Source organism: Alosa alosa, chromosome 9, assembly GCF_017589495.1.
Source record: "Alosa alosa isolate M-15738 ecotype Scorff River chromosome 9, AALO_Geno_1.1, whole genome shotgun sequence".
NCBI lineage: Eukaryota > Metazoa > Chordata > Actinopteri > Clupeiformes > Clupeidae > Alosa > Alosa alosa.
This window is the reverse complement of record NC_063197.1, coordinates 30393042-30405541: the sequence shown is the minus strand read 5'-3', so window position 1 is coordinate 30405541 and position 12500 is coordinate 30393042. Positions and strand designations below refer to the sequence as shown.

At 41.0% G+C, this 12500-nt stretch overlaps 3 protein-coding genes across 3 annotated transcripts in view; all 3 read left to right on the top strand.

Moving 5' to 3' along the window:
* The window catches only part of meltf (melanotransferrin), a 24303-nt gene extending 20589 nt beyond the window's left edge, over window positions 1–3714 (top strand). The window contains exon 16 of the mRNA XM_048253526.1: window positions 2303–3714. Within this exon, the coding sequence (XP_048109483.1) occupies window positions 2303–2370 (68 nt within the window). The 3' untranslated portion in view covers window positions 2371–3714. The remainder of the gene's footprint in view (window positions 1–2302) is intronic.
* Window positions 3715–6606: 2892 nt separating this feature from the next.
* ncbp2 (nuclear cap binding protein subunit 2) lies at window positions 6607–10371 on the top strand. Its single transcript, XM_048252646.1, is given in 4 exon segments — window positions 6607–6752; window positions 8285–8466; window positions 8604–8745; window positions 9763–10371. Coding segments are annotated over 4 exon segments (468 nt in total). The 5' UTR covers window positions 6607–6677; the 3' UTR covers window positions 9832–10371.
* A 1099-nt stretch (window positions 10372–11470) lies between these two features.
* The window catches only part of ankmy1 (ankyrin repeat and MYND domain containing 1), a 12905-nt gene continuing 11875 nt past the window's right edge, over window positions 11471–12500 (top strand). Inside the window, 3 exon segments of the mRNA XM_048252911.1 lie at window positions 11471–11782; window positions 11931–12077; window positions 12237–12500. The exon segment at window positions 12237–12500 is cut by the window's right edge and continues 239 nt beyond it. Coding sequence (XP_048108868.1) covers window positions 11600–11782; window positions 11931–12077; window positions 12237–12500 — 594 coding nt within the window. The 5' untranslated portion in view covers window positions 11471–11599.

Genomic DNA, 12500 nt, shown 5'->3' with positions numbered 1-12500 from the left:
TAAAATCATTTTAAAATAAAGAATAATTAGAAAGACAAAATAACAGACACAAGGTAGAACAATTTAAAGAAAGATTTAGAATTTGTAACTCAGTTAGCAGAAGGCATCCAAGAACAGTTTGGTCTTAAGTCTAGATTTAAAACTGGCTACAGTTGGAGCCTTTTTGATGTCATTCGAAAGCTGGTTCCAGAGCTGAACCGCATAGCAACTTAAAGCTGCGTCACCATGTTTAGTTTTAACAGCAAGTTTTACTAACAAATTTTTCTCCTGAGACTCTCCTTTCTCTTGAGAGGTCGTGAAGGTGTGTACTGCTGAATCATGTCTGATAGGTATTTAGGTCCTGCTCCATTTACTGATTTATTAACAACCAGTAGTGCTTTAAAGTCAAATCTGTGACTTACTGGAAGCCAGTGCAGGGACTTAAGAATTGGAGTAATGTGGTCAGTTCTTTTAGTTTTCGTGAGAACCCTATCATTGCAGTAATCAACCCTGCGGGAGATAAAGGCATGAATGAGTTTTTCTAAATCATGTTTTGACATCAGCCTTCTAAATTTGGCAATGTTTTTGATGTGGTAAAAAGCTGATTTAGTTATTGCTTTCATGTGGCTTTTGAAATTGAAATCACTGTCAATTAATACACCACGATTTTAACAGTATCCTTTGCATTGAACCCTTTTGTGTCAATAAGAGTGGCAACCCTAAGTCTTTACTCCTTTTTACCATATATAATTACTAAAAATTTGAGACATCCAGTTGTTGATTTGGTCAGTATACTGGCAAAGAGATTCAAGGGGACCATAGTGATTTGGTGACAGAGCTAAGTAAATTTGGGTGTCATCTGCATAGCTAAGATATGAAATAGAATTAATTTTGATGAGGTGTAAAGGTTTAATTGTGTGGTGTTCATTTGACCCTGCAGTAAACAGACCTCAGTGAACAGACAATATTCTGCACCTCATCATACTAGCTGTTTAAGCCCATAGATAAAAATGTATTTATTTGAAGTCCAATGTTTGAATGTTGATATCACATCATCATAATTCATTTTTCTTACATTATAACATTAATAACATTTTTTTTTTTTTTTGTTTACTTGTGATCCTGGGATTGACAAGTGCTGACAGATTAAGGCTATGTTTATACAGTGACGATGAAAAGAGAAGACGCAAAAGTGGTGTCTCGTCTTCATTTTTTTATTTGCGTTTAGACGAGCATTCTCAGGGGGAAATCTTTGTTTATATGAAGACGCAAGAGTATGTGATATTCGATTGGATATGCATTCCAGACCGCTGGGTGGTGATGTGATAGAACCCCGGTACGTCACTCGCAGACATTCTAATTTGACAGTTCAGCCAGAGAGGTAATCAAGGATCTTTGGTTTAGCCGTTTAGACGGAGGCTTAACCCGGTCGATCTTCAAAACTCTACACTCTGGAAGGAGTCTTCAGATTTTTGCGTCTTCAAGCCCTGATGGCGGGGTCGCCGTGTAAACGAAAGGCACTTATGATAAAATATTTTGTCGTCTTCCTTCGCAATCGTTCTCGTATAAACGGCCCCTAACATTATGTACATTTTTATAATCTACATAAGAAGTGCCACACATCTGTGACTGACATGGCATAGCCAAGAGATCAATCGATTTGCATGATTCAAGACAAAGAAATGTCTTTGCCAGTTCAGTTTTTCTAGAGACACCTACCATGACAAGATTACAGCATGCCAACAATGCGATTATTCAATTCAATTCAAAACACTTTATTTATCCCCAAGGGGCAATTCACAATGGGAAGTGTCACCTAATGTAATCAGACCAAGGTGTTCTCATCTCATATGGTTCACCTAATGTAATCAGACCAAGGTGTTCTCATCTCATAGGGTTCAACATGTAATAAGACCAAGGTGTTCTCATCTCATAGGGTTCAACATGTAATAAGACCAAAGCTTTCTCATCTCGGTTCGAAGTGGTGGTAGTATAGTGGTTAAGGGCTAGCATGCAGTAGCCTGAAAGTTGTGGGTTCAATTCCTGGTTTCCACCATTGTGCCCTTGAGCAAGGCACTTAACCCCAAGTTGCTCCAGGGACAATGTAATGCCTTGTAATATAGTTGACATATGTAAGTCACATTTTATAACAGTGTTAATGAATAAATGTAAATGTTCTGTGCTTTGTGTCTGAATGTGGTGCACATGTCACATGTATAAAAACTCTAATCAGCTGTGTTTATGGATGGGTACAGTATGTCTACATTACTATGTGTGTGTTGAGTCATATGTGTGTGTGTGTGTGTGTGTGTGTGTGTTTCAGGCCAGTCATTCACCACCCTGGTCATGGTGGCGTTGCTGAGCTCCCTGGTATCCCTGCTGGCTGTGTAACTGCACCTTCGTCCCTCCAGCGTCGTTCTGACATTGATTTCTGCTCAGCCCAGCTTGAGCCTGGTTGGGTTTGGGTAGCAGACGATTTTAGCCTTATTTCTGTTTCAATTATGAGAACTGGATGATTTTGCACTTAGCTTGAACAACATGCAAATTGTTTTTGTTTTGATTGTTTAAAGGGACATATTTGAGAATATTTCTGGCTTTTGAGATAGTGGGTGTTTAGTTGGAGGCCTTTATCAACACTGCTTTCTTTTGAGCGAGTTCAGTACTGATATCGCGTGAGAGTTTTGTTCATTGTTGATGAGCAAATGTACATATATTTGCCACAGTAATGAAGGCAATAGCCATATCAGTGCGTATGCATTGCCTGTTACATATCTACTGCAGTGTTTTGTGATAGAGCCTCCTGTTGTTTTTACTCAGATGTTTATATGTGTTGACTACTTGGAAGGCATGAGCCGTATCAGGGAATACGCGGTGTCTTCTGCAGAGATATGGAAGATGACCTTGCTCTAGTGGTTTAGGGTTATAAGACTGACATGGACCAGATGTTTTCAGCATGTGTTCTCCCCAAATTAAAAAAAATAGTTTAGATGTAGCAGTTTACCTAGATGTAAAACAATCAGTATTATTATAGTTATTATTATTAATCGTGGGCTTCTTTTCCTGCTATTTGATGATTTATGCTCAAATGGAAGTAGTGAATCAGCAGCGACAGGCATCAGTGAAAGCATCTTGCAAGCAGGTCAGCAAGGTCATTTTTGGGGAGAACATCTCTGCTGTTCACACTGTGTCCCTGTGCAGCGTTATCCAAAGCACCAGTAACACTGTGTAGCGTGTAGCAATCTCTGACCATACCCGTGGATGTGTGACCACCTTCCGCCCGTGATGACTTCACCAAGGGCAGCAATCTCTGGAGCTATTCCTGATCGGGAACAGCTCTGCCCAAGCTGCCCAGGATGTCCCTGGACCTTTCTTCCTGATGAACCTTGCCTGGGCTGCTGTAGAACAGTGGCCCCTGGTGGGTTGTTATGGAACGGCACCCCTTGTTCTGCATTACGGTGCACGCTGCTGACTTCTGCCTCCATTTGATGTGATATGATTTATGTGTTAAGCTTCATTTTACAAGTATTTTTTTACTCAATGGTCAGGTACCATATCAGCGAATATGTACTGGCACTCAGTTCTGTTAGACACGAATGCTTGCCTTTTAATCGTTTCTTTGATGAAATGAACATATGTAACTAATATTTAGTTGCCAGACCAGTGTGTCTGCTACAGTATTGCTACATACTGCACACAAGTCTTTGCTTTCTTTGAAATAAAAGAGCATTAACAAGATGGCGTCACTTTCATCTCATATTAAACTCTGATCTGCATACTATAATAACTACTACTATAATGCTGATCTGCATTTAACATGAGGGACCATCAACTCAGATATGATCACATATAGACAAGAAAGACCATCAGCTTAGATAAGATCTCTACATAGACAACATGAGGGGCCATCAATCAACTCAGATATGATCTCCACATCTAGATAACATGAAGGACCATCAGCTTAGATAAGATCTCTACATAAATTAAGATAAAAAATTCCAGAATTGAATGGAAACTTCCATTCAATTCTTGAATTTCACTTGCATTTCAATTGAGGTAGCAAACAGGAAGCAGAATTGCAATTCGAATTTTGCACAACCCTGCTACATAGACAATATGAGGGACCATCAACTCAGATAGCTGGTGAGTTTGATCGGAGTTTTAGTGATAGCCAGGTAATGCTAGTCCACTGTAACTCACTAGATAGAACCAGACAACCTGTTGTAAGATCAGATATAGCCTAGGCTACCCTACGTGGGCCCAACTACACCGCCTCATCAACATCAACCAGCATCCTCTGGCCAGACATGTCACCCCAAATGCATATGAAGTGTTTTTCAGTAACCAGTAGGCCAATAGGGTACTGTAGCACAATACAGGTGGGTCTCAGAAAATTTGAAATCGTGGAAAAGTTCATTTATTCCCCTTAATTTATTTCAAAAAGTGGATATTTCATATTTTCTAGATACATTATATATAAAGCTATATATAAAGTTAAATAATTCAAGCCATTTTTGGTTGCGTGATGATTATAGCTTACAGCTCATGAAAACCAAAAATCTTAGAAATATCAAAATATTAGAATAAAAAAGTTAGGTAACACGTTACTTGACAGTATCGACATAAGAGTGACATGACACTGTTGTGAACACACTGTCATGACACATGAAACGTAACCCTAATCTTAATCTCTAACCCTAAACCTAACTCTAATCCTAACCTTAACTTGTTATTTCAAAAACTGAATGTCACTTAATAACAGAAGCGTTTTGTCATAAACGTTTATGATGTTCATGACAGTGTCATGTCACTCTTATGTCGGCACTGTCAAGTAAAGTGTAACCAAAAGGTTATAATAGAGAAATGTTGACCTTTTGAAAATAAATGAACTAATCTAATGATTTATCTAAAATAGTTAATTTGGTTGGGCTGTTTTTGCACAAATTACTGCATCATTGCAGGCAATCAGCCTGTGGCACTGCTGAGGTGTTATGGAAGTGCAGGTTGCTTTGATAGCGACTGATCGTCTATGGCCTTAAGGTTGGGTCTGGTGTCTCTCATTTTCCTCTTGACAATAAACCAGAGAAATAAATTATAGATTCTCTATGGGGCTCAGGTCAGACAAATTATCTGAGCAATCTAGCACAGTAATACAATGGTAAACAATCCAGTTACTAGCAGTTTTGGCACTGTGGGCAGGTGCCAAGTCCTCCTGGAAAAGGAAACCAGCATCTCCATAAAGCTTGTCAGCAGATGGAAGCATGAAGTGGTCTAAAATCTCCTGGTAAGGCTGCCTTGACTTTGGACACTCTGGACCAACACCAGCAGATGGCATGGCACCTAAAGCATCACTGACTGTGGAAACATCAAGCTGGACTTCAAACAACTTGGATTCTGTGCCTCTCCACTCTTCCTCTAGATTCTTGGAAACTTGATTGGACCCTGCTATTCCAATTTAATGGAACATTTGTTTTTATGTGAAAAGAGGAGTTTGGACCACTGAGCAATGGTCAAAGTTCTGTCTCTTTGTAGACCAGGTAAGACGCTCTAACATTGTCTCTGATTCAGGAGTGGCTTGACACTAGGAATGTGCCACTTGTAGCCCATTTCCTGGACACGTCTGTGCGTGGTGGCTCTCGATGCAGACTCCAGCCTCAGTCCACTCCTTTATGAAGTTCCACCAAGTTCTTGAGTCGGCTTTGCTGGACAATTCTCTCAAGGCTGTGGTCATCCTTGTTGCTTGCCCACCTTTTCCTACCACAAACTTTTTCGGCGGATGTCCTTCCTTCCAGTAACCATGCTAAACAATTTTCCCCAAAATTATTGAATAACCACCTTCCTAACATCAAATGGGTATTTTTGCTGATTTTGATACAATGACATACGCCTCAACACAGATTCAGGTAAAACATCAGTCCCTAGTGCTACTGGACCTTAGTGCAGCATTTGACACCCTAGCAGGCATAGTTATCAGCAAACCTCAACACCAAGCGTCCTTGACCTGTGGTGTTCTATTATTCAACCTCTATATGCTCCCACTTGGACAAATCATTCAAAAATAATTTGATTTCATATCATAGCTATGCAGATGACACACAAATTTACTTCTAGCTCTATCACCAAACAACTACACTTCTTGTAGCCACTCTCCTTGACACCTGTTAAAAACGGGTGTATTAATTGGGTGTCAATGAGTGTCTTCTAGACAACTATCAAGTATTTCCCATGATTGTGGTTGTGTTTACTGAACCAGACTAAGAGATTAGAGGCTCTTCTGTATTATTTCTGTATTATAACATCTTTATTCTAATATTTTGAGAGACTGATTTTTGATTGGATTTGATTGTAGGCCTAAGCCATAATCATCGACATGCCTTGAAATATGTCACTCTATGTAACGAATCTAGAATATATGAAAGATTCACTTAAAACAATACAGGTTAGGGGCATAGGTGTTTTTACCCATGGAGAGAGTTTTGGTCATTGCATTTAGATGGCAGTGTCTTTCAAAAAGAAACACAAGAATTTGGTTCGTTAAGTTCACAACCAAGGCAATAGGTGGCAGTACAACACATTCCAGGCAAAATAATGAGTTGCGTTCCTCGATAATGACGTAGTTCCGGCTTCAAATTGTGCATAGAAGAAAGCGGTAGGAAAGTGGTCGTGTGGTGGTCCGCCAGCTCGTCTTTGTTGCTATCAACATGTCTGTGAAGTTAAACGCATTGTATAGCGACTCTTATGTTGACATAAGCCAATATAGAGACCAGCATTTCAAGGTAAGTTTTTATATTCACAAAGATATTTGCTACAGTTGCCTACGACCTGTAAAATGCACACTAAATGTTCAATTACGCTAATGTTATCGCTAGCCAGCTAAACTAGCTTCGCCATCACTGTAGATTCCCTTGCTTCCATGAGAGTAATTTCTAGTTATCTGTTGAGACAGTGAGCACAGACATCATTGTCTACTACCAAGAGTTATTCAACCATATGGTGTGTGATGCCGTGTAACGGAAACCGAAATGTTTGGCACATTGGTCAGTCTCACCGGTGTTGTGTGCCTTCTGGTTTTCCCCATCTACTGGTTTCCTCCATCTACTGGTTTCCTTGCGCGTGCTCGCGTTGCTCACCACAGCTCCAGCAGTTGTCAAACAACAAGTTGTTTCAGACGGATTTGAAGTTGCATTTCATATCTATCCCATGATCATTACACTACAACCACTCGTACAAAATACATGTAAAATAAAGGCTATGATTTTGCACTTTATAGCAGGATTCGAACCTGCAATAAATACGCTCACCTAACCAGACCGACCTCTTTAGCGCATTATCTCTTTGAACTACTCCAATTCTCTGAACAACGTCATCAAATCATCAATTAACCATGCAAGCAACACCGTGCCAATATTTTGTCTTGCATTAGGTGACACAAATGGTATTGCCTTTATCTTATAACTCGTTGTCTGAGCGACTACCAGGCCTATGGTTTTGAAAATTCAAATGTTCCCTGACAGACATTCGAAAATGTAAGAATGTTTATTGACTTGAAAAATATGCTAATTTTTGCAAACTCCCTTCATTCAACGTGGTCTGGTGCGCTATGTAGATCGTTTCTTCTCTCGTATCCTTTTAATTTCTCAGAATTTAGGTCTACTAGGCCTACAATAACGTCATCACCAAATACATCTTTTATTTTTAGTTGATCAACTACAAAGAGTAGCACACTGTGCACAGTGCACTGACGACCGTAGCAGCCCAAGTTGTTTTAGATGAAGGGCAACCACTTGTTTCAGATAGTCTGGACAACATGTTACCTGGGTGTTGCCTACGTTAATTGATGGTAGCCTAATTGTATCGCATAACAGTGGCTCAAGCAGTAGGGAATCAGGTTGGATTGAGTCATGCATGTGTTGCTTTTGCGGGATCGAATCCAGTTTAATGCTAGTTTTCAAAACATATATTTTTTTAAATGTCTTGTCCCAGTGGCTGTAATGTAGCCGAGCACTCATGGCGTATGAAAAGCGACTTCAAACCACCTAAAACAACTTGTTTGTGAATGTCTGACAACTGCTGCAGCGCATGCACGCGCAAGGAAACCAGTAGGTGGAGAAACCAGAAGGCACACAACACTGGCACTAGCTAGCGTTATTGGGCTGGCTGTCTGCTCTCTCAGCTAGCTGGCACATCAGCCAACATATTAGTTTAGGGCAAAACGGTGGGGACTTTAGAGAAAATTGTGTGACAGACTACTATCGCAATGTTACCTATGGACTTGGGGTTACTGAGATGAAAGTTCTCTTTCCTACAGGGTAACCGAGTGGAACAGGAGAAACTACTGCGCCAGAGTAATACCCTCTATGTTGGGAACCTGTCTTTCTACACCACAGAGGAACAGGTTTACGAACTGTTCGCCAAAAGTGGCGATGTCAAGAGAATCATTATTGGCCTTGACAAGGTGAAGAAAACCGCCTGTGGCTTTTGTTTTGTGGAGTATCCTTTACAGTTCTATCAGTCTTCAGAGCCCAGCCTGCCTGGGGGAACATCTTCGTTGAATAGCAGTGTTTTCATTTTCTCCATCGCTGTGTATCGGTGTCTTGTCTTGAGTTGCTCCTTAATGTAGTTTTTAGATACTACTCACGCACAGACGCAGAAAACGCCATGAGATTCATTAACGGCACACGTCTGGACTAATCAGATCATCCGCATCGGACTGGGACGGGTTTAAAGAGGGTCCGGCCAGTCTCGCTCTCTGGGAAGTCTGGTGGTCAGGTGATCCCTCCTGTCTCCTCTCCTCTCTCTCTATCCTCATGACTATATTATCTCTCTCTCTCTCCCTCTCTCCTCTCTCTCTCTCTCTCTCTCTCACCCATGACTATATTATCCCTCTCTGTCTCCTCTCTCCATCCCTCACTCTCTTTCCCTGTGACTATCTTATTGCTCTCTCCTCTCTCCATTTCTCTATGACAGACTTCAAACTTCAAATAAAATCACGATTGAGTTGTAAAATGTTAGAATGTGTGTAAATAAAAAAGCATTACAAAACCCTGCCCAAGTAAAAGGTGCTGGGCCAGTGGTAGTGTTTGTCATAAATTATCTCCATTGTGTATGAAGGGCTGCACTGATAAAAAACAAAATCTAACCAAGTGTTCTTGATCTTATATTAAGAACAATATTTGGTATTGTTTTTTGCATGAAGAGACTTAGGCTCCCTAGCACTCTCGAAAGATCATTTTGATTTAATTAATGAAGACTGACTTATTTTAGGAGTCCTATCAAGACAAATTTGCTCAACGTACTGGCAGACAAATTTTGAACACACTGGCAGACAAATTTGTTTGTCTTAAAATAAGTGAAACTCTTAAGTCAAGTCAAATGATTTTATGTGAAAACGCTAGGTAAGTGTTTTCATACTAAAAACATCAAATAGATTTTTTTGATCTTGATATAAAGACTAATGACATTTGGTTAGATTTGTATTAGATAAGCAGTTCTTGCAGTGTAGTCTCTGTGTTTTGGTGTCTTTCTTTAATCGCATACGATCAGAGAAGAAGCTTCAAGCCCTGACTCTTAACAAGACAAACTTGGATGATGCCACTTAAGGGATGTGGTTTATTTCTGCAGATTTTTTTTCTACAGGTCCTCTTTGTATGTTTATTTAAATAAATAAATAAATAAAAAATCAAAGTAGTAACATCATTCAGTGAAAGTACTGTTAACTGTTAGCATATATGCAGCAAGGCCAGATGCCTTGCCATGTTGAGAACCCCCGTTTCTTTATCTCCCCAGGTCAGAGATGAATACAGACAAGACTATGACCCAGCCCGCGGGGGCTATGGAAAAGTCATTCATAAATGACAAGCTGTGTTTCTATGCTATGTGTGTGTGTGTGTGTCTGTCTGTGTGCCTCTTCCAGGTCAGAGATGAATATAGACAAGATTATGATCCAGCCCGGGGCGGATACGGGAAGATAGCTCAGCTGCAAAAGGGTCCCGAGGGACGGCATACTTTTTAATTCGGAAAATTTGGAATTTACGAGGCTGGAGAGTACAGACAGCAAGCAAGGTCCTGATCAGTTATTCCTAAATTTGAGTTTTGACATCTTGACTTGTCCAACGGCATGGTCCCATTCTGAAGAGTTCTAGGGCTACAGATCAGCTTGGCAGACTCCACACGTCCCCTTTAGAAGGTGCGGGGGTTCCCCCTGTCCCCTGTAGCGGGTGGGGGTTAGGTTTAGCGGCGATATATGGGCCGTCTCTGAGGAGAGGGAGTCGTATCTACAGTGGGAACCAGAGATCAGCTGGGGACAGTCTATACTAGTCACTGTAGTTTTCATGTTTTCTGTACATACATACGTTGACCTTTTTTTATAAATAAAAACAAAACCTGATGTTTTAATCTTTATTGACTTATGTTTGTGTTTTGGGGGGAGGTGTTAATGAAGTCATCTTAAGACAACTTTGGTTTCAAGGTGTTTGGCATGGCTTATGGTGTTAATAATAAAAAAAAAAAAGACCATCAGGATGTTTTGGAACGCCACAGGGCATTCAAATTGATGATTTTTTCTTTCTTGAGCATGTGGAGCTCAAACTCCCTATTGCCTAGTCGTAATCCTGATGTTTCTTGGACTCTTACTTAATATTTATGTAAAATAATTTAAGCTTGAAAAAAGTACTGTGTGGAGCAGTGCAGTTTTTCATGTCTAAAATATTGCATATCTGTATATGAACTGTAAAGAATTCCTCAATCTGCTGTGTTGGTGCTCAGAGAACTGCAGTTTTGACACTTGCAGTAATGCAGTTATTTTTAACTAGGGTTGATCTTGGTATGGTAAAACTGTTTTATTGGTTATTAATGTGCTATGACTGTACCTGCATTTGTTCACCTTGTGCGTGTCAGTGTAGCAGCGTTTGTTTTGAGCCACCAGATAAGGGTAGGGTGAACGGGGACGCCGATCACATGTCCATGCTCATGTTACACCTCGCTGACTCTCTTTAGACCTGGCACTTAGAGGACAATGTGATCATCAGAGTCACTTTTAAGTACAAAATAGGTCTGGCTGTTGACCGCAACAGGTAGGCTACAATAGACAAGGTTTTACCTGATGAGCATGTGGGAAAACAAAGAAAGTGTTTGGCCTTCAGAGGCAATAGGATACAAGTATAGCCTATTATAGTGCTCTGTATCCTATAGCCTAGCACTCTGCAAACAGTAAGCACAGAATGCTCCCCAGAGAGAATGATCATCCAAAAAATAAACAGTTGTAGTCCTAGACCTGCTGGCAAACACAACGAAGTGGGCGTGGTCTAATAAGCCGAGAGCTTGGGGAAAAAAACGGCATTAGGCTGCCAAGGTCCTCTACAGATAAAGAATCAATTGAAACATAAATAGATCGAGTTAAATTAATAAGATAAATAAATTGAAAATCACTGGTCTGAAAGTACCGGGTGATTATCTCAGCCTTGAGTGATTAATATGGATATGATGTTGAAGGGGGGGGAGCGGGCGGGCGTCGTTGTCAAGGTAACGTATGAAGGTAACAAACTTACAGACCTGCAGGAGAAGTTGTAACCCGGAACTTTCGTGCAGGTAGAAATAGAGACCTACAAAAGTGGGTAACTCTACAATGTCCAGTTCAGTCAGTCATCTAGATGTGCCGTTTCCAATCGGTTACATTTACAGTACTGAGCCAGACAGTGGTAGAAACGGGCTGGGTGTCCAAGAGTGGCCAGATGGGTCGAAATACGAGGGAGAGTTTGTGAATGACCTGAAACACGGAGTGGGTGTTTACTCTTGGCCTAATGGAGAGGTAGGTGAATACAACGTATCCTATCAGCATTTTGTTATGAATATATCTTCAAATGTGCGCCTACATCGTGTCTCCTAGACCTAGAAGACAAGCTTTGAAGCCTATCCAAGCTATCGATTGTAGTTAACATCAAACATGTTGTCTTTAGATCTATGAGGGTTCCTTCTACAAAGACTATCGCCATGGTAAGGGCACATATACCTGGCCTGACGGCTCCAAGTTCTCTGGAAAATTTTATTTGAATCGGAAAGAGGGTTATGGCGTCCAGCTGTTACAGGACGGCTCATTTTTCAAGGTAATCTGCTTTTACCTGGTCCAAATCCTTTCACACTATGCCCACAAAATAACGTGACAAAAAAGCGTTTCACATGTAGAATATTAATCAGCATTTGAAGTGTTGGGTAGGCTATGTTTTCCCATGACTGTACCTTAGTGTCTGTGTATGGCTGTTCAGGGGCTCTATCACGCAGACGAGCGTTTCGGCCCAGGTGTGCTCACCTATGCGGATGGCCGGCAGGACGTGGGGCTTTGGCATCGCTGCCGGTTGTTCAGCCTCTGCACCTGGCTGAAGGACGCCTTCAGCCTCAGGTCCCTCCCAGACTTCCAGTCCCAACAGAGTCGGGTGCAGACGGGCATTACACTCCAGGGGGACCCACAGAACCTGCGTCCAGAGCTACCCAAATCCACAATCTGCAAGGACCCACTGGTGTTCTCCCCA